Genomic DNA, 22,981 nt, shown 5'->3' with positions numbered 1-22,981 from the left:
AAAAAGAACTCACCGCCTCCATTTGATTGCACCGCGGTGAACACTCGCTGCTGACTGGAGGACAGGACCTGTGAGACGTCATTACGCTGTAGCGCAGGTCCTGTCCTGAGCATCCAGTCAGCAGGCAGCATTCACAGCGGCGCCATCAAATGGAAGAGGTGAAAGTTTTTTAGTTTTTTTTTGCAGAAGCAGAAAAGGGGGAACTAGTGGGGGACGTTATTCTTATTGGGGTGCACTAATCGGGGCATTATTCTAACTGGGGGGCACTAATGGGGGGCATTATTCTAACTGGGGCACTAATGGGGGCAATATTTTAACTGAAGACACTAATGGGGGCATTATTCTAAATGGGGGCACTCATGGGGACATTCTTACTGGGGGGCACTAATGGGGGCATTATTTTAACTAGAGGCACTAATGGGGGGCATTATTCTAACTGGGGGGCACTAATGGGGGCATTATTCTTCCTGGGGGGCACTAATGGGGGGCATTATTATTCCTGGGGGGCACAAATAGTGGCATTATTCTTCCTGGGGGGCATTAATTCTGGGATGCACTAATGGGGGCATTATTCTTACTGGGGGACACAATGTGGGCATTATTTTTACTGGAAGCACTAATGGGCCCATTACTCTTAACGGGGACATTAATTCTGTGGTGCATGGATGGGGGCATTACTATTACTGGGGCATTAATGTGGACAGTATTCATTCTGGGGGGCACTAATGGGGGGCATTAATATTATTGGGAGCCACAGTATGATAGTGACTTAATGCCCCGTGTTAAGCCACTCCCCACAAGCACACCCCTTTTGGGGTGTGGCTTAACTTAGCCGGTATTTTTTGTTGGTAAAGGTGGTAACCCTACCCAACACCTACAGTCATGTGAAAAAATTAGGACACCCTTTGAAAGCATGTGGTTTTTTGTAACATTTTTAATAAATGGTTATTTCATCTCCGTTTCAACAATACAGAGAGATTAAAGTAATCCAACTAAACAAAGAAAACTGAAGAAAAGTCTTTTCAAGATCTTCTGTAAATGTCATTCTACAAAAATGCCTATTCTAACTGAGGAAAAAGATAGGACACCCTTGCCCCTAATAGCGAGTGTTACCTCCTTTGGCTGAAATAACTGCAGTGAGACGGTTCTTGTAGCCATCTACCAGTCTTCGACATCGGTCTGAGGAAATTTTACCCCACTCCTCAATGCAGAACTTTTTCAGCTGTGAGATGTTTGAGGGGTTTCTTGCACGTACAGCCCTTTTCAAGTCACCCCACAGCATCTCAATGGGATTCAAATCTGGACTTTGACTTGGCCATTCCAGGACTCTCCATTTCTTCTTTTTCAGCCAATCTTTGGTTGATTTACTAGTATGTTTTGGGTCATTGTCATGTTGCATGGTCCAGTTCCGCTTCAGCTTTAAATTTCTAACTGATGGTCTCACATGTTCTTCAAGCACCTTCTGATACACAGTAGAATTCATCGTGGATTCTATGATGGTGAGCTGACCAGGTCCTGCTGCAGCAAAGCAGCCCCAAACCATGACACTTCCACCTCCATGCTTCACAGTTGGTATGAGGTTCTTTTCTTGGAATGCTGTGTTTGGTTTACGCCAAACATGTCCTCTGCTGTTGTGTCCAAATAATTCAATTTTGGACTCATCTGTCCAAAGAACATTATTCCAGAAGTCCTGGTCTTTGTCAACTTTATCTCTGGCAAATGTCAGTCTGGCCTCGATGTTTCTCTTGGAAAGCAAAGGTTTCCTCCTTGCACACCTCCCATGCAAGTTAAACTTGTACAGTCTCTTTCTGATTGTAGAGGCATGTACTTCTACATCAACAGTAGCCAGAGCCTGCTGTAGTTCTCGAGATGACACTTTAGGGTTTTTGGAGACCTCTTTTAGCATCTTGCGGTCTGCTCTTGGGGTGAACTTGCTGGGGCGACCAGTCCTGGGCATGTTGGCAGTTGTTTTGAAAGCCCTCCACTTGTAGACTATCTTCCGGACAGTGGAATGGCTGATTTCAAAATCTTTTGAGATCTTTTTAAATCCCTTCCCAGACTCATAGGCTGCTACAATCTTTTTTCTGAAGTCCTCTGACAGCTCTTTTGCTCTCACCATGGTGCTCACTCTCACTTCAACAGTCAGGAGCACACCAAACTAAATGTCTGAGGTTTAAATAGGGCAAGCCTCATTCAACATGCAGAGTAACGATCTACTAATTATGTGCACCTGGTGTGAGATCTGAGCCAATTTAAGAGGGAATACATGTGAGGGTGTCCTATCTTTTTCCTCAGTTAGAATAGGCATTTTTGTAGAATGACATTTACAGAAGATCTTGAAAAGACTTTTCTTCAGTTTTCTTTGTTTAGTTGGATTACTTTAATCTCTCTGTATTGTTGAAACGGAGATGAAATAACCATTTATTAAAAATGTTACAAAAAACCACATGCTTTCAAAGGGTGTCCTAATTTTTTCACATGACTGTATATCGTTAAAGGGGTTTTCCTAGACTTTTATACTGATGACCTATCCTCAGATCTAATATCTCATTTCAAGATCAGTTTACATTCCTTTAGAATAAATAGAACAAACACTTTTATCTAAAATGGATCTTGTTTCTTACGTGAGCACAATTTTCCTACTGACAGATGAGTGTTCTTATGTTCTAGAGGCTGTTCTCAGTACCGCAGTTACAAGTATTACTTTTAATACACTACGTGAATTTTCATGATATGTTAATTCAGGTTTATTTCTGACATATTAAGGGGTACATTCATTAACTGGCGTAGATTTAGACTATTTTCTATGCCTAAAACAGGTGTAGAAAATGATTAGTGTAGACTTGGTGCGAGCGAGAAAAAGTCGCAGATTGCGGCGCCAGAAAGACGCCTAATTTAGATGTATTTCTGAAAGTAAATGACCCCCCTAAGTGTCTAGCTCAAGAAAATCTTCCAGCTTGAAAAAGATATGGGATGTGAATAGTGAGCTTTGTTTTTCCAATGACATTTCCATGGTGACACAAGTCACATAATACTCTAAATAAATAACACTTATATTTGGATAAACAAGGCCGTGTTCCATTAATTTGGGGTTACCCATAAAATTGCACCAATAAATATTTAATTAATAATCCATAAAGAATAAATAACCATAAATAGATAATAATAATCTCATCAATAACCAATGAATCTTGACCAAAAGTCCGCCCAGCATTAGCTGAGCGACAAAATCCCCCAAATAAAGGCAACACGACTAAAAGGGGAGGGAGGGCGGGGCGCTGGTCCTGGTCTTCTTGAACTGCCAGGAATAAATGGCGATGTCCCTTCTTTTAAATTCCAGGTTTAACGCCGCCAGAGGATCCTGCCAATCAGCTGAGAAGAATTTTCCTGCTTTTGGACACCAGAACCAGCAACTTCAGGCTGGGTAAGGCAGTGCCGCAGCTACTCCTCTCCGCCCACCGACTCCGCTCGCCGGATCAACTGCCTCAGAAGGTCTTCCATCCCTACACTGGCCCTGGTCTTCTTGAACTTCTTCAACTAATGGCGATGTCCTTTCTTTTAAATTCCAGGTTTCCCGCCACCAGAGGATCCAACCAATCAGCTGAGAAGAATTTTCTTGCTTCTGGACAACGGAACCAATGAACAGCTGCATCAACAGGAACCAATACCGGCTAAAACTGAATTCAACTTCAGGTAAGACCTGTGAAAACAAAACACAAACAGGGGGGGGGGGGGGGGAGAAGACAAAACCACCAACCAGCCATAACATTAAAACCACAAAAAACTCACTGAAAAACCCAGTGACTGTGTCCCCATGAGTCCCCCAAGCTAAACGCTCTGGGGGGCCCCATACATGGTGACACAAGTCACATAATACATAAATAAATAAGAACACCGACACTAATATTTGGATAAATAAGGCCGTGTTGCTTTATTTTGGGTTTACCCATAAAATTTCACCAATAAATATTTAATTAATAACCCATAAAGAATAAATAACCATAAATAGATACTATTAATCTCATCAATAACCAATAAATGCAAAAACACTAATGCAATAGCACTCTGCAACCAGCACTCTGCCCTGCCTCTATGCTGGATGTTGAATGAGGCATTGGTGTACATTTTGGCCAAAGCGTAATAAGCCACTCACAACGTCAAGGTCGCCTCTATGAGTGGTCCCTAACACTAGTACCTACCTGTTATGGGCCTTGACAGCCACACAAAGTCCAGGGAGCGCAGGCACAGCATGAACGCCAGGCACACTCTGCTTTTAACCCCGTCCGGTGCCGTGACAGCTTTCATCGGATCCAGGGATGCAAGTACCAACATGCATGCTGAGCCCACTATATACTTCTCCTGGAGCCAAATGGCTGTCACGGCAACGGACGGGGTTAAAAGCAGAGTGTGCCTGGCATGCATGCAAAATTAAAACATGCGAGGCAGGCCTTCTAACAGCTAGTCTTTTAGGTCTCTTTCACACTTGCGTTGTCCGGATCCGTCGTGCACTCCATTTGCCGGAATTACACGCCGGATCCGGAAAAACGCAAGTGAACTGAAAGCATTTGAAGACGGATCCGTCTTCAAAATGCGTTCAGTGTTACTATGGCAGCCAGGACGCTATTAAAGTCCTGGTTGCCATAGTAGTAGTGGGGAGCGGGGGAGCGGTATACTTACCGTCTGTGCGGCTCCCGGGGCGCTCCAGAATGACGTCAGAGCGCCCCATGCGCATGGATGACGTGATCCATGCGATCACGTCACCCATGCGCGTGGGGCGCCCTGACGTCACTCTGGAGCACCCGGGGAGCCGCACGGACGGTAAGTATACTGCTCCCCCGCTCCCCACTACACTTTACCATGGCTGCCAGGACTTTAGTGTCTTGGCAGCCATGGTAACCATTCAGAAAAAACTAAACGTCGGATCCGGCAATGCGCCGAAACGACGTTTAGCTTAAGGCCGGATCCGGATTAATGCCTTTCAATGGGCATTAATTCCGGATCCGGCCTTGCGGCAAGTGTTCAGGATTTTTGGCCGGAGCAAAAAGCGCAGCATGCTGCAGTATTTCCTCCGGCCAAAAAACGTTCCAGTCCGGAACTGAAGACATCCTGATGCATCCTGAACGGATTTCTCTCCATTCAGAATGCATTAGGATAAAACTGATCAGGATTCTTCCGGCATAGAGCCCCGACGACGGAACTCTATGCCGGAAGAAAAGAACGCAAGTGTGAAAGAGCCCTTAATCTCATTCAGAAGGTCCTTCTATTTCAAACCCCTTACACCGAACCAAATGTTAAAGGGCATACAGCACAACACCAAATACCTCAACAATCACGCTGTCCTCTCACATTTAGAAGACAGTGTATTGATGGCAAAAACCACAACTTTATTATCTGTGAAAAGACAAATTCTCTTATTCTTAAAAAACGAACCCCAAACTAATATAGCAACTAAAACAGGAAATAATTCTAAGAGCACAATATTAGAAGTAAATTTATTTTCTACCCAAAAATCTGGCCAACTTCCTACAGACCATTTATTATTCTAGAAGGCTCCAAAACCAAAGCTCACTGCTGCATCAGTAAATAACTTAAAAAAATCTGAATCCTGAAATTCTTCCTGCCAACAACTCCTACCATTAAACTTAGTAAAGAATTCCAGCCACATAGACATATCCTCCTTAAGGGTTTATTCACACGACCGTGCCATGTTTTGTGGTCTGCAAATTGCGGATCTGCAAAACACGGATCATGGATGCCACCCATGTGCCTTACACAATTTGCGGAACGGAACTGGCGGCCATTATAGAAATACCTATTCTTGTCCGCATAATGGACAAAAATAGGACATGACTCATAATTTTTGTGGGGCCATGGAATTGAGCAACGGATGCGGACAGCACACAGAGTGCTGTCCGCATCTTTTGCGGCCCGATTGAAGTGAATGGGTCCGCATCCAAGCCGCAAAAAATGCGGCTCGGATGATGAACCAAACCATGGTCATGTGAATGAGCCCTATGAGGTCTAGTTAATCTAACATGTGCTGCAGGGGAACGCAAACCTCTTGTAGCAAAGTACATCCGCTTAGAAAAAACACGACGTATTGGAATTATTCTACAAGCAAAATGCAGTGAGCCTAAAAGAGATTGCAATTCCCTCAAGGTGCATTTATTCTTGGCTAATAACTTATATATAATGATAATATACTATAATGATCTAATCGAATTTAACTTAACCTTAGAAAACGAAACTCAATCTTGACACTATCAATAACAATACCTAAAAATTCTAAACAAACGCAAGGTTAAACAGTTTTTGCTTCAGCAATAGGGACACCAAACTGCTTAGACATACCAATAAAACATTGTAACAACTTAGAACACAACTGAGAACCCAAAAAAAACTACAAACAGAAAATCATCTAAGTCCAAGTAATTTAAAACACCTCCATCTGGAATACTAACCTGAACTACCCAATGCAAAAATGTAGCCTTTTGAAAAGACAGGTGGTGAATAAGCTGAAACTTATTCGCCTCCTTCTTCGGAACCACTCCCAGCGGAGACACTCGCAAATTCGAAAATGGCGGATCCACAAAAGGACCCGCCATTCTGCCTAACGCAACTTCCTTACTAAGTGTCTCTGCCACTACGTCCAGATGCTCCCTGGCCGACCTCAAATTCTTCTTTAACAACACGCCTCCCGGGGAACAAACAGAATTCGAAAACCCCACGCAAACCCCCCCCCCCCCCTTCCCGCAACAATGCCACCCCTTCCTTATCCAGATATCTATCTAAGAACGGCTCCATCCTCCATCCAGGCGGACCGGCGTCTCCCCCTTTGCTATTGCCATGTCCCCCTCTTTGTCTATTACCCCTAAAGCACCGTGCCGCTGCATGAGATCCCCAACATGTGGAGCATTTGTGCTTAAATTTGCACTTAGCTCTGAATTTACAGTTCCCATCATTGAATGAGAAGCACAGGCCCTTTGCGAACGCAACAGCGATACTGGCTTGCCCCCCACTTCCCGATTCCCCCCAATAGGACTGCCCTGACCTAACAGATGCCTTCCCCTTCAGCCACAAAGCTATACATTTGTGGTCCCACCTTATCTCTTGACGTACCGCCTTTCTGTGCCTAAACTGCTCATCGTATCTCAGCCAAGCTATCCCCCCTATACACCTCCCCGATCATGTCCAGATAACAAAACAACGCTGAACAGCACTCCGGCGCCTTCTCCCCTATCACACTCTCTAATATCGCAAACGCCTGCAGCCAGTTCTGAAAAGTCAGCGGTATCATACGATATCTACACTTCTCCTCCTCCTCTTTTTTGCCCTCGTCCTTCCGTAACATATACAGGTTAAACTTATCCAATGGAAGCAAAGAAAAAATCTCCACATACTCCCCCCTCCAAATACGCTCCCTTACCTCCTGCTTTAAATGAGCCCCCAATGGACCCTCAAAGCAGACATATACCTCCCTCTTTGCTTTATCATCCAACCGCACCATTTATTTGTCCGCTCCCCAGCCTGCCTGTGGTTGCACCGACGCCACAGTGCTCCTTGACCCTATACTACCACCTGCCCCATGTTAGACCTCTCAGGTCCCCTGTCACCCCCCACGCCGGTAACGGGGACAACCCTTCCATACCCCAACCCTCCAGTAGGCCTGCCAATCCCCCCAGCAGCTGCCCTAAGCCCCTACTCAAATCCGCCTGGGGCCCACCACCTCACCCACTAAACGCCGCTACCTGCGCTAAGGGTCCCCAAGAAATCTCACCTGGGTGCTGTGACCCCACCATCCAAAAATCCTGAGTCCAGATGTCCAGTCCTCTGCACCGCTCGACTTCATCCTGACGCTGTCCCACCTGGCTCCACTCCTACCAGGAACGTTAGAGCTGTTCTCCTCCATGGACAGGATAGAGGGGGCGGAGCTTCTCCCTGGCTGCAGGCTGGAAGATGGTGATGGGGGCCTGCTGCACACCTCCACCGGCACTACAGCAGCCCTGTGTCTCTTGCCGCCATGATCACGCAGGGGGGCACCTCCCTCACCAGGACATGAGAAGGTGCCTACTGCTCCTGGTCCCGCATCCATGCCACATCCAGATGAAGGAGGTGACCGGGCCCGGCCACCTCGTAGGCTCCGCCTGCAGGTCAGATTCATCCCACGCCGAAGGGGTGCGGGAGGATAGTGTCCCCGCTGGTCCCCGGCGTGGAGGGTCCTAGGTAGGGCTCCGTCATCGGCGCTAAGCCCCGGGGGAGGACTATGGGCTAAAGTGCACCGGCGGCCTGGTCTACCGCGGCCGGGACGCCAAGTGCTGAGGCGGTGCAGAAGCCTCAGCCCCCCCCTGAATAGATGCTGCAGCTGCTCTTGGACCTAGCCAAGACCCCGAACCTCCGCAGCCTCCCGCAGACACCTTATGGTGTCCTCCAGTTGCTCCATCAGTACGCTTTTTAGATTAAATAACGTGGACTCACTACTCTCTTTTTTCCTCACCTAAAATGGCACCCTTCTTCTCCCTGTCTCCTTCTTTTATCCCCTCAACCCCCACCCCTAAACTCCACTTAACCAATCCCTAACCCCCTTGATCTCCATAATCCGCCCCCCTTTAACTAACTAACCTATTACTACTACTGGGGTCTCCCTGAGCCAAACCCCCCGTCATGCCGGCCTCCCCTAAGCTTTGCTCCCAGTCCGGCCATAACTTTTTAGCTGTTGTTTTTTCACTAGAACTCATCTCAAGATATCTCAAAGCCAACAAATCCCCCTCGGTACCCCAAATGTTCTAAGGTAAGATTCAGACCGTCTGTATATGGGTCCATGTTTACATCTGTAAAAGCATTGGGACCCTCCATGGTTTATCGGAACTGGAATGATGCTTCTATGGTGGTCTAAGTTTAGTTCAGATGAACCAAGGGAGGTGTTTTGCAGTAAAAATCTGCTTATTCCCATCAGAAATTGACTAGCTAAGGGTTAACAGGGCAACGCTGCAAGAGAGAGGCAGAAAGGCAGGAGAACTTGTTTTACAGGAATTGTATTTCAATAGAAGCACAAGTACTGAATTCCCGGAATCCATTAAAGGAACAGCAGTTAGAAAAACGCAGCAGCTCATATCTGTCTCATCTATACATTTATCAGGAGATATATGACATAAAGAAGTCATCTTGGTTTTGGAAAGTTTTCTGGACTTTCTGTCCATCGTCCTCTCAAAGAACACTGCAGTCAACCTCTTATTTATGTAAGCCGCACGTCCACATCAAGTTGGATCTTAAAAAGCTATTGCAACATAATAAAAAATAGTGATAGGGAATATCAAGCAATAGCGGGGTCTAGATTCTGTATTTAGTCCACGGGAGTTGTAAGGGTTAAAGGGCTTCCAAGCGCACAAGCAACAAGTCAGACAGTTTCATAGGTACAAATCTGCTGACAGGGGCCCTTTAAGGCAGCGATGAACATCAGAGCAACCGGGTGGAGAGAGAAGAAACTGAGACTAGAGAGGAAACCACAAACAGAGCGTGAGAGAGACACATACACAGCTATATATAGCTTTCAGAGAAGCAGCAATAAAAGCGAAGAAACGGGAGGCAACGCCCAACGGCCCAACGCCAGAGCAACAGAAAACGCCTTTGGAGTTACTCTCTCTCTCTCTTGTGAGTGGATGAGGGAGGAGGGAGGAGCGTTCCCTCACCAAAGGGACAGAGTGACAAAGGGAAAACGGGTGTCTTCTGTTGTTCCTGCGTTGGACAACATTGTGCGTTTCTTCTATGGTAGGACCAGGACCTTCCCAGAGGCCGAGACAAGCCGCAGCCACAGAGCTTTGTATGCTAGAACTGCACTGGATCCATGTGCACAACAGTTCCAGGTGAGACGGCATTTAATCCTTACGCGCCCAGTCACACCCGTTGCGCTCCTCTTTTTGTTTTACATGACAAATAAAGATGTCACCTTGGTTTTTAGAGAATTTTCTAGACTTTCTGTCCATCGCCCCCTCAAAGAACATTCTAGTCAACCTTTGTTTAATTCAACCCACACAATAGGTTACATACAATTAGATCGGTGCATCATGTATTTTTGTACCTGTGTAAGGTGATGTAAGGCAAGGCGTTAGCTTTTTCTGTATGTCTTTTGTATGACCTGGGGAAAAAAAATAAAAAATTTAATCTTAAAGAGCAACATAGAAAAAAATAGTAATAGAATATATTAAGTAATAGCAGGGTTAGAATTAATAGTATGCAGTCCACAGGAGATGTAAGGGTTAAAGCTGTGAGGAACATCTAGTCGGGACGAGGCAGTGTGGAGAGAGAAGAAACGGATAATAGAGAGGAAAGACACAAAGAGAGTGAGAGACACATATACAGAAAGACTGCAACAGGCAGAGAAGTAAACTAAAGGGGCACAAACACATCCGACTAAGGCCTCATGCACACGTTGTTTTGGTCCGCAGTTTTTGCAGCTCGGAAGCGGACCCATTCACTTCAATGGGGCCGCAAAAGATGCAGACAGCACTCCGTGTGCTGTCCGCATCCGTTGCTCCGTTCCGTGGTCCGCTCAAAAAATATAACCTGTCCTATTCTTGGCCGTTTTGCAGACAAGAATAGGCAGTTATATCAATGGCTGTCCGTGCCGTTCCGCAATTTGTCATCCGTGTTTTGCAGATCCGCAATTTGTGGACCGCAAAACACACAACGGTCGTGTGCAAGAAAAGGACATGCTCTATTTTTTTTTGTGGAATTGAACCACGGAAAACAAACTGTTGACTATCCGCATTTTTAACAGCTCAATAAAAATGAATGGGTCCACATCCTATCCGCAAAATAAACGGAACGGACGCGGAAAACAATATACGTTCGTGTGCATGTAGCCTTAGCCAATAGGGGGAAAATGACACAAAAGCACCAAAAAGACCAAAAATAAAACCACGCTAATAAAGCCATTCTCATATTTTACTACAGACTTTAAAGAAACATCTGACCACAGCATTTTTGGGCAACACAAAAAAAATGTAGAGAAAAATGGTGGCAAAGCAAGAAAACTGTGAATTAATCCAGTTTCATTACTACTGTGGTTGGAGGGGTGAGCAGCTGGTAGACTTCTCTCCAGGAGTTTGTTCCCTGACGATAAAATTAGATGGAGCAGCTTCCACGAGGCCGAGACCCTGTCCACATGTGGTAGTCAATGGGTGCACAGTATTGTGAGTAAAGCATAAGTACTATATTGTACAGCCATTGTCACCACAAGGTCTCAGCTGCTCTGTCTGTTCCTGCCCTTAGGACAATATAACAAGGGCAAAGTCCTTCCACGTATCAGTGTTCTGTAACCTAATGCTCTGCAGCTGTAAGACTACAACTCTCAACATGTCCAATATCGCTGGAGAACCACAGGTTGGAGAATGCTGCAGTAGATCCAGGAGGAAACTAACATTTGTTACACCTGATGGTCTGCAGACTCTTGTCTTTTCTTACGTTTAGTAACATATGTTATAGTAGCTGTAAAGCGATCAGGTTTCATTCTTTTTAGTTTCAGGTTTTGTTGTTTTACCTTTTGTCTATTGTTTTTTCATTAAACAAACCCCCTAAGTACCCCACATACCCTGAGGTGAAAATCAGACCGTCTGAATATGGGCCAATTTTTGCATCTGTAAAAACATTAGGACCCTCTCATTCATATGAACCAAGGGAAGTGTTTTGCAGCTATAATGTGGATGTAAAAATGTGCCTTTATTATGGCCGTCAGATATTGGCCAAAAGCTGCTTATATAAATGCTGTACGTGACTAGCTAAGGGTTAACAGGGCAGAGCTGCTACAAAGAGGGATTGTATTTCACAGAAGCACAAGTACTGAATTCCCGGAACTATTAAAGGAACAGCAGCTAGAAAAACGCAGCAGCTCATATCTGTCTCATCTATACATTTATCAGGAGATACATGACATAAAGAAGTTATCTTGGTTTTGGAAAGTTTTCTGGACTTTCTGTCCATCGTCCTCTCAAAGAACACTGCAGTTAACCTTTTATTTATTTAAGCCGCACGTCCACATCAAGTTGGATCTTAAAAAGCTATTGCAACATAATATAAAATAGTGATAGGGAATATCAAGCAATAGCGGGGTCCAGATTCAGTACGGAGTCCACGGGAGTTGTAAGGGTTAAGAGAGGAAACGCACAAAGAGAGCGTGAGAGTAAGTAAACTAAAGGTACTCAAACCCATTCTACTGAATGCTCATGGACACGGCCGTGGCCATTTTTGCCGTCCTCAAAACAGACAAAGAATAGGACATGTTTAGTGTTGAGTGAACTTGTGATTTAAGTTCGGCGTCTAAAGATTGGGTTCGGGTTATCGAAGAATCGCGTTATGGATTCTAAATGCCGTTATGGTCCGTGGTAGCGGAATCCATAACGCGATTCTTCGATAACCCAAACTTTAGACGCCAAACTTAAAACACAAGTTCGCTCAACACTAGACATGTTCTATTATATCTGTGGAACGCAGGATCTTTTGCAGCCCCATTGAAGTAAATGGGTCCACATAAGATCAGCGAAAAAATGGACAAAAACAACGGTTGTGCCCATGAGCCCTAAAGTTAATGAAAATGTACACATTTTAACAAATGCCCCTTGGGTGATATTAATTTGTGAACAATCATTTTAGCCAATTGATGACAGACAGTCATATGTGTTTAAAACTGTTGGTCTGATCACTATTCCACAATCTTTCCATCAAAGAACAATCCCCGAAAGATGAGGAGTCCGTCTCCTGATGTCATTGGACACGTATGACAATATAGAGGGTAATTCGTATGGCAGTGTACGGATGTGGCAGGGTTAACACACATGCTTTATGAGACATGTTATCTAAACTAAATGCAACTAAGCAATTGCTTTTCAATGGCTTTTGTTTCAAGATAACGCGATGAGTTAAGAAATTTGAGTTAAGAATGTGTGTGTTACCCCTGCTACATCTGTATGTTCAACCACACGACCCAGTGGAGTGCCAACCATTGTCTTCTCTGTGTTTGTATAACCCTCGGCCCCCTTCTATCTATGTGTACGGCCATCTCTGGAGACACCGTAGAACCAGAGATTGAGTGAACGTTGGGGAGACGGACAGAAATGTATAGAGAGATGTATTGTTCAGAGGAGAGCGGGTGGTGAACAGACGCACACTCATACACACACTCAGTGAGTCTCACCGGCGGCTTTGTCTTCTAAGAGAGAATTTGCAGCGGCTTTTCCTTCTTCAATCCTTGCCATAGTTTATGAGTTTGTAGTCTTCTAGTGACAGAGTATGGTCATATTCTGATTCTCTCTGCTGAAGAATCCAGACGGAGAGCATAGGTTTCGTTTCACACACAAATAGTCAGCTCCACGCCTCACGTGACGTCTCATCTTACAATCTTGTTTTCAGTAGCTGCTTTTTTTAACCACTTCACATCCGCCCTTAGGATATAAACGTCCTATGGGTGGATGTTTAACTCTGAATGGACGTTCTGGAACGTCTATTCAGAGATCGCAGCTGCACGCTAATCGTGCAGCTGCAGAGTGGGTAGCTCGCTGTCAGTGACAGCAGGGCAACCCTTAGGCCCCTTTCACACTGGCGAGTTTTCCGTGCGGGTACAATGAGTGAGGTGAACGCATTGCACCCGCACTGAATCTGAACCCATTCACTTCTATGGGGCTGTGCACATGAGCGGTGATTTTCAGGCATAACTTGTGCGTTGCGTGAAAATCGCAGCATGCTCTATATTGTGCGGTTTTTCACGCAACGCAGGCCCCATAGAAATGAATGGGGCTGCGTGAAAATCGCAATCATCCACAAGCAAGTGCAGATGCGGTGCGATTTTCACGCATGGTTTGTAGGTGACGATCGGACCCGAATCATTATTATTTTCCCTTATAACATGGTTATAAGGGAAAATAATAGCATTCTTACTACAGAATGCTAAGTAAATTAGGGATGGAGGGGTTAAAAAAAATAAAAATATATTTAAAGAGAACCTTTCATCTGGCAAAACATTGTGAACTAAGTATCATGATATGTACAACGGCGCCCCGGGATTTCACTGCACTTACTATTATCCCTGGGTGCAGCTCCGTTCTCCCGTTATGCCCTCCGGTATCTTCGGTCACTTGGTTATAGTAGGCGGAGACTTAGGGGACTTGGTTATAGTAGGCGGAGACTTAGGGGACTTGGTTATAGTAGGAGGAGACTGCCCTTGTTGTGCTGGGCGTCTCCTTCTTCTAGGCTGTAGCGCTGGCCAATCGCAGCGCAGAGCTCACAGCCTGGGAGAAAAAAAACTCCCAGGCTGTGAGCTCTGCGCTGCGATTGGCCAGCGCTACAGCCTAGGAGAAGGAGACGCCCAGAAGAACAAGGGGAGTCTCCTCCTACTATAACCAAGTGACCGAACATACCGGAGGGCATAGCAGGAGAACGGAGCGGCGCCCAGGGATAATAGTAAGTGCAGTGAGATCCCTGAGCGCCGCTGTACAGATCATGACACTTAGTTCACAATGTTTTGCCAGATGAAAGGTCCTCTTTAAACTCACCTCATCTACTTAATGAAAGAGGAGGTATTGGATAGTCTAGAGCTAGGTCACCTATATTTATAAAGTACAAAAGAAGGTTGGAGTGGTGATCTTGATTAAAACGTAACTTTTAATTGGTATAAAGATAGAAAAAATCCCTAAATTTAACACATATAATCAATCAAGTGCACACTAAGGCTACTTTCACACTAGCGTTCGGAGCGGATCCGTCTGATGTTTCATCAGACGGATCCGCTCCGATAATGCAGACGTTCGCATCCGTTCAGAACGGATGCGTCTGCATTAAAACTTAGAAAATGTTCTAAGTGTGAAAGTAGCCTGAGCGGATCCGTTCAGACTTTACATTGTAAGTCAATGGGGAACGGATCCGCTTGAAGATTGAGCCATATGGTGTCATCTTCAAGCGGATCCGCCCCCATTGACTTACATTGTAAGTGTGGACGGATCCGCTCGCCTCCGCACGGCCAGGTGGACACCCGAACGCTGCAAGCAGCGTTCAGGTGTCCGCTCACTGAGCGGAGCGGAGGCTGAGCGCTGGCAGGCGGATGCATTCTCAGTGGATCCGCCTCCACTGAGAATGCATTGGGGCCGGACGGATGCGTTCGGGGCCGCTCGTGAGCCCCTTCAAACGGTGCGCACGAGCGGACACCCGAACGCTAGTGTGAAAGTAGCCTTACACATTAAATTATTGGTACACGGCGGCACCTGAAAATATAACCGGTTGTCTTACCGTAACCCAAGTGTCTTCCGGTATTTACAGATATTCAGTAGATGTTGATCTTGCTGAAAAAAATGGCAGGAACAAAACGGGGGTGATGGTGGGCTCTAAGTCCCTATATCACCCTAGGATAGGGGTGCTACCGTGACCCTAACATCCTAACCACGGTGCACCCATCCTGAGAAGAACGACCCCGTCCGGAACCTTGCCCTTACGTTACTTGGCCCTGTTGTGCTCTAGTGCAGCTGATCCCTACATGCATGTTTCATGTAACAATCATCAAGGGAATATTGTGCAATCGAGCAGGGCATGAATAACATAGAGTGTTAATCCAGATAATTCAATAGTTAAGGGTCTATTCACACGTCCGTTTTTTCTTTCCTGATCTGTTCCGTTTTTTCAGGAACAGATCTGGACCAGATCTGGACACATTCATTTTCAATGGGTCCTGGAAAAAAACGGACAGCTCAATGTCTGATTTTTTCCAGGACCCATTGAAAATGAATGGGTCCAGATCTGGTCCAGATCTGTTCCTGAAAAAACGGAACAGATCAGGAAAGAAAAAACGGACGTGTGAATGGACCCTAACACTGAGGATATTCAGATGTGAAAACAGAGGACACTTACATCAAATACAGATGGTAGCCCATAATGTGGGCTCCATTAGGTATCAGGGCTAATGCAAGCCTAAAGATATAAGGCAATATGGGTTGCAGGGAGGTCTCTTGATATATAGGTCCCTGATACACAGCTAAGGGCACAACAGGGCCAAGTAGCGTAAGGGCAAGGTTCCGGGTGGTGTCTGGGTCAGCTTCCAGGGTAGGACGTATGGCTGCACCCTGGGGTTGAATGTCAAAACCAAATTGTTAATCTGTCCCACCCGTAGTGTTGGTGGTGCGGCCAGGTCAGGGATGAGGGGCTCCGGCTCTGGCTGGGTTTGTTCTCTGAACCTCATCCTGCCGCCTGGGGTCTCCTGTAGGCAGCGAACTCTCCGTGCAGAGCCTGGGTCTTCCTGCCAGGTCTCTGGTGTTAAGGCAGGGGAAGGGATTGGCGAGTAGAGTAACTCCCGCGGCGAAGGGGCCTTGAATAGAGCGCATTGGGGTGTACTCTACTTGGTCACCCACATATAGATTGTGACGTGCCTGGGGCAAATAGGAACGCTTGACAGAACGGCGGCCCACAAATATCTCGGCCCCTGAATGACTGTCTTGGAGAAAGCCCACTCCTCTCTCCACAGCAAAACACAGGACCATCCCTGTGCGCCGGACTAGTTTTGGGTCACCTGGCCGGGGGTCATCTAGCACTTGTTTGACCCACTCCTCAATAGCTGATTTGTACTCCCACACGGTCTGGGCGTGGAGCGGTGATCTCGACCAAGACCTCAGGGTTGAGGCGTCATGACCCAGGGGTGTCCGTTCTGGGTGGCGGAGTGGAAACTTTGGTCGCCTCCGCTGCACCAGCAAGTGTGCATAGCGGAGCCTGTTCGGGCCTGTGAGGGGTGTCAGAGTCCACCGTGCATGGTGCAGGGGCCGGGGCCTCAGGGAGCGTGACTGCTCCTACCTCGTGTCGCGGCCGGGCGGCCAGTTACGGTTCCTCCTGCTGGTCATCTGGGCTGATCGTGGCTGTCTCTGGGACTGCAGATGCCGTCAGCGGTGCAGGCATGTCCAGGGCCTGGGCGACTTGGTCGGCGGGAGCAGGTTCATCTCTGGCGGCCATCTTGGGGGATGTCTTGCCCATCTGTGCAGCCATCGCGGAGGGATCCATAGCATCCGGGGTCCGGACTGTAGATAGGACGTCATCATCCGCGGGAGCTAGTTCAGGAACGGCGGCCATCTTGATTAGAGCAGCGGCGGCCGTCATGCCACTAGTTGAGGAATTCACACCCTCCGGGGTACTCCAAAAGTGCTGGGGCCAGCTCTCTTCACAAGCTGGGAGACCCGGATCCCTGGCAGGTAAATCTCATAGACTGGTTCTCCCCGGATCGCCATTTGATTCCACTTGGGTGATGGGAGCATCATGTTTCTTGCATCTCCTCTCTCACTTAGTACAGAGAATGAGGGTGGAGCCCAGAGGGAGGAGTCTTCACTCCCTTTGCTCACATTCCAGAGTTCTTGGTGGGTAGTCTTTAGTTTTCCCGCTTCTAGGGGGGCGTAGACATAATTTTTGCGCTTTTTAGAGGGCGTTCTTGCGTTTTTCCGCTTCCAAAGTGCATGAAGAAACGGCGCCTTTACACGAATATGGTGAATTAACCCCTGAGGTGCCGGTGCGGACAGTTTAGCACTGGCTGGCACCGCAATAAAGCAACAAAGTCAATTTTCAGGGTTTTGGCACAGTCTGTAGGCCTTGTAGCAGGGATGGGCACACAATCCGATCCTGGTAGGCACACAATTCGATCCGATCCTGTTCCAGTGACTGTCATGCCTTGCCCTGTGAATGTGCGGAGGTCTGTTAGACTGGCTGCACGTCTGACTTCTCTGTTTGTTTTGGTTTGGGTTTGAGCTGGATCCACCTTCCCTCAGGTGTACTGGGTTTGATTGTTAGTGAGGCTATTATAAAACGCCATAGCATATAGCGCAGGCGTTTCAGACTGAGGATGGAGTGTAGGCAGCAGGGTTTTTTTATATTGCCTTTCTGGCTGGCTGACTAAGTTAGTGCAGGGCACTAAAGGGTGTAAAGGTTTAGGAGTGGGTTATGCCAGGGCGCCCCTCCTCTTCCCCTTCAGAGATAATAAAAAGGAGGGTCTCCTGTGTTTTGTCCTCTTGCTCCAGCACCTAACAGTGGGAAGCTTTCCCGCCCTCCCTCCTGTTATGCAGTATGTGCTGTTTGTTTGATGTTTTATTGCTTTTCTAATTAAGTCACAGCTGGAGGTCAGTGGTTTAAGAAAATGGTACAGCGGAGGAGAAGGCGGACTTGCACATCAATGTTTGGTGCGGCATAGCGCTTCTCGCTCTCCGGCATTTAACAGTTGGATGGTTGTTAAAGAGTTAACAAAAAAATTGAGAAATAAATAAAGCTGTGACCGACTTTCCACCCACAAAAACGGCTTGCTGTATTTTATTTCGGGCAGACAGACAGGGTTAGTTCTGTAAGGGGTCAGATGTCGTCACTCTTATGCCTCCTTCCCCCAGTGGCCTGTGCGGGTTATAGTTCTTTCCTGTGAGCTCTGTATGTGTGGTGGATCGTCTGCTCCAGCTCTGCTCAAGATAAGTCCTCTCTGTTATTTCCCATTGTGTCTTTTATCTAGGCCTTTAGGGAGACACTTGCTTCCTCCGGGTTGGAAGAAGCAGGTTGCCTCTTCCCTTTCCCTACTGCTTAGGGTTTGCCCAGCGTTTATAGGTTTAGGCACAAGGGCATGTGAACAAATTAAAGGATTCCAGCACCTATAATCTTTGAGTGACGATTTCTTTATTCCAGCAGTGGGTAATGGGCATGTGCATATCCACCATTAGGGTATGCACATGGGCACAGCAGTTTAAGGAAAACTTTTAGGGATTGCTAGCTTTTGGGCCTAGTTGTTTTCCTGTGTTTGATTGTTTCCCCGCTTACCTACCTACCGTGACAGTGACGCCACTTTAATGCAATGGCCAGGAACGGGGTACGCTGACGCAACCAATGCAGTGGACCAGGATACGGGTATTTAATAATCTATAGTTTATTTGTGACGCAAACTGCAGCAAGCGCAGGGTACTATTACAGGGCCCTCCCAAGGTGTTATAATGCATGTCCCAGGTTAGGAATGCCAGAGTGGTGTAATAACCTATAAAGTCTCTGTATGTTAGTGGTATTTGTGCCAATGGTGTCTCCTACCTGGGTACAGCTGGACTCCTGGTTCCTGGCTCACTTGCAATAAATTGAGTGTAGTGATAGTAGGGGTAATAGAGGAACTTTGCAGCAGAAATTGATATCCACCCTTTAGGTGAAGTTCAAACTTGTCTTTACTGAGGAACTTTCATCCAAGCAAGGTACAGCTTTGGTCTTGGGTCCCAGCAGGTATTGGCAATGGTTGACAGGAATAAGTCTTCTGCTCTATCAACCTGGAGCTTGCAGGAAAGAACGTCTGCTTAATAGCTCTATAACTGTGGCAGGAATTTAGCTTCTGCACTTCTATATATCTTCTGCTGTTCGGGGACAGACTAGCTGAGGAGGAATATGGCTTCTCCTGGGGCTCTGGACTTTACTCAGTTATATTCTCAGAGAATGCTTTCTTCCTGGAAATGGAGTTTGTCTGCTGTTTCATCCAGCTGAGGCTGCAGGGCTCAGGCTGGGGGTTTTATCAATGTCTCAGCCGAGACGAGATCCTGGATTTCTTCCCTATGTAGGGGAACTCCTTACACACACCCCCTAGCAGGGGGTGGGATACACTACCAACTAACTTCCTTCTCCTCCCAAGCTGTAGGATGTGGGCGCAGCCGACTTTGCTCACAGAGGGGGAGCTAAGCTGGAATGAACCATTCCAGCCTAGATAAACTAAACTAGAACTAAATCCTTACCAATCCATTGAAAATTACAAGGAAACACTTATATTTAATATGGTTTATGCACATTTGTGAAGACAATGTAAAATCACATCAGATGACAATGTAAAGGTTCTTAACAGATAGTAGTGGGGTAGAAGAGTGTAGTAACACAACTCGGGTGTTACTCACACACACAGGGACAGACACACACACAGGGACAGACACACACTCACACAGAGACACACACACAGGGACAGACACACACACACAGGGACAGACATACAGACAGGGACACACACACAGGGACAGACACCCACACAGGGGCAGACACACTCACACACAAGGACAGACACACACACACAAGGACAGACACACACAGGGATAGACACACACACAGGGACAGACATACAGACAGGGACACACACACACAGGGACAGACACTCACACAGGGGCATACACATACACACAAGGACAGACACACACAGGGGCAGACATACAGACAGGGACACACACACAGGGACAGACTCACACAGGGGCAGAAAAACACACACAGGGACAGACACACACACAGTGACAAAGACACACACAGGGACAGACACACACACACACAGGGACAGACACACACACACAGGGACAGACACACACACAGCTAGGCCTCACGCAGGGATAGACACACACACAGGGACAGACACACACACAGGGACAGACGCACACACACACACACAGGACAGACACACACACAACTAGGCCTCACCACACTCCAGCCTGGCTCATCTCTGTACAGGAACACAGGTATCTGCTCTTCTGGGTCCTTCCCCACTGGTCACATGGGCGGATGACATCAGGAAGGTCTTTTAGCCCAGTAGGAAACTCCACCCAGTCCTGAGGCCGCCCACCCTAGCAGTGCACTTAGCGAAAATTGTCTGCATTGCTGGGGTAAGCTGCCCTAGAATTCATAACAGCCAATTTGAGGAAGACCAGGACACGGCTGCAGAAGTAGGCACAGTGGGCCTCGGCATTTGCCCGGGTATGCCGGGTGCTGACGCCAGCCCTGCATATGCCCACATGTAGGTCATTTAACGCCCACAAATAGACTGGACTGAATTTGATGTGGAACATCCCTTTTTATGTGCTCTAAGTATGAGATTAGTCGCCCGGAGTCATTTAAAAGGTTTATGTCATCAGAATTAACCCTAACAAACTAGCTGACATTAGCGATGTGTTAATGTTAGCTAAACCTAACTAGCCTATTCTTACTTGTATCTATGCCCCCGTTACGCCAGAAATCTAACTTTTATAATATGCTAATTAGCCTCTAGGAGCAGGGGGGGTGTTGCTCCTGCTCCTAGAAGCTCCGTTCTCCCACCTCTGGACGTGCCCCGCTGCACTTGATTGACAGGGCCAGGCAGCCTTGGTCTCCTCCTTCTGGCCATGTCTGCCATATGTCTCGTGCTTGCTAGTGTTGATCACGAATATTCGAATTTCGAATTTTTATTGCGAATATAGGTACTTCGAAAATTCGCGAATATTTCGAATATAGTTATATATATTCGTAATTTCGAATATTTGAATTCATTTTTTAGATTTTTTTTTTTTTTTATCAGTACACATGATCCCTCACTGCTTCTAGCCTGTGGGCCAATAAGAAGGCTGCAATATACTTGACTTTAGGAGTAGTAGTGTTTGCGAATTTTGCTCTATATTCGTTTTTTTTTTAATATTCGCTATATTGCTAAATATTCTTGTTTTAGAATATTACGAATATTCGAAAAAACTAAGTTATAGCAATATATAGAATATAAAAAAAAAATCGAATATAGAGCAATTTAGCTAATATAGTGCTATAATCTTCTTTGTCTAATAGTTGTAAGTTGAAAAATTCGCAATAAAAAAATTCGAATACGAAAATCCAAAAAATTCGCATATTACACAATCATTACCTTCCCGATTTTTTGAGTGAAAAAAAAACGGGAATTTTCGAATTTGCGAATTTTTGACGAATATTCTACAAAATATTCGCGAAATATCGCAAATTCGAATATGATCCCTGCCGCTCATCACTAGTGCTTGTGCCGCCCCGTTCAGTATTCAGCGCAGGCGCAGTGAGTGAAGGACTAGGAATAGGCTAGTTAGGTTTAGCTGACATTAGCACATCGCTAATGTCAGATAGTTTAATAGGGTTAATTCTGATGACAGAAACCCTTTAACCTCTTCAGGACACAGGGCGTACAGGTACGCCCTTATGTCCTGGTACTTAAGGACACAGGGCATACCTGTACGCCCTGTGTATTTTCGATCACCGCCGCGCGGCGGGCGGTGATCGGAACCCGGTGCCTGCTCAAATCAGGCACCCCCCCATGTATGCGATCGCAGAAAACCGCAGGTCAATTCAGACCTGCGGTTTTCTGCGTTTCCGGGTTATTCGGGTCTCTGCGGACCCGATAACCCGGAACAGGATGGTGATGGTGGTGTGATTTTACCCCACCAATCACCATCCGGCGATCCTGAGTGGTGATGGTGACATCTGGTTGGTGGGCAGGACGGCGGCAGATTCAAAAGTTGCAAGCGCTCCTCTCCTCCTCCTTTTGTGTTCCGGAGCCAGGGGTGAGAGGAGCTGCCTGCACGTCGTCGTCCATCTGTGCCAGCATCACCCCATCTGTGCCCCCAGGACCCGATATGTGCCCCAGCACCCCCCATCTATACAGCAGGTACATAGGGAAAGCATAGGGAAAGTTTGGGTTAGGCAGGGAAAATAAAGGGAAAGTTAGTTTGAAAATTTTTTATTGCATCAACCTAAGTTAGGGTGTCTGTGACCCTAGACCCCCAGGGGTGCTGCCGCTTGCCCCTTAGCGTCCGGCCACTTTTAGCGCATCGCACACCCCACCGCTGATAAACTCCGGACGGTTGATCAGCGGTTTTGTTTTTTGTTTTTTTCACATTTTTTGCCCTTTTTTTTTGTTATATATATTTTTTCTGTTAGTTTTAGGGTGAGTTCGTGAACACCCGTGCCCCCCCACACACGCACACCAAATAAAGATTTACACACACGCACATACACACGCAGACACACACTCCCCTATGGCCCGCCGGACGTTCTCGGCCGAGGAGGCATACGCCCAGCTTCCCTTCGACTCCGAGAGTCCCAGTGAGGATGAGGATGACCCCACTTTCCTGTTGTCATCCGCGTCCTCCTCATCATCTAGCGATGATGATGAGCCCCCAAGGCGGCGGAGACGCTGCCAGGCGGTGCAAGGGGACTGCCAAGC

The 22,981-nt window shown here is 46.7% G+C and overlaps 1 protein-coding gene across 4 annotated transcripts in view; it reads right to left on the bottom strand.

Moving 5' to 3' along the window:
- Positions 1-13,396, bottom strand: part of LOC121003990 (C-type lectin domain family 2 member B-like) — a 56,472-nt gene extending 43,076 nt beyond the window's left edge. The window contains exons 1-3 of one of the 4 annotated variants that reach the window (XM_040436002.1): positions 13,187-13,396; positions 10,076-10,132; positions 8,471-8,474 (exon numbers count right to left, since the gene is read on the bottom strand). In XM_040436002.1, coding sequence (XP_040291936.1) covers positions 8,471-8,474; positions 10,076-10,132; positions 13,187-13,247 — 122 coding nt within the window. In that variant the 5' untranslated portion in view covers positions 13,248-13,396. The remainder of the gene's footprint in view (positions 1-8,470; positions 8,475-10,075; positions 10,133-13,186) is intronic. The other 3 variants (XM_040436001.1, XM_040436004.1, XM_040436003.1) reach the window with 3 other exon arrangements.
- Between the last annotated feature and the right edge of the window lie 9,585 nt (positions 13,397-22,981).

Source organism: Bufo bufo, chromosome 6 (assembly GCF_905171765.1).
Source record: "Bufo bufo chromosome 6, aBufBuf1.1, whole genome shotgun sequence".
Taxonomy (NCBI): Eukaryota; Metazoa; Chordata; class Amphibia; order Anura; family Bufonidae; genus Bufo; species Bufo bufo.
Note: the sequence above shows the minus strand (reverse complement) of the source record. Positions and strands in the feature narration are given on the sequence as shown.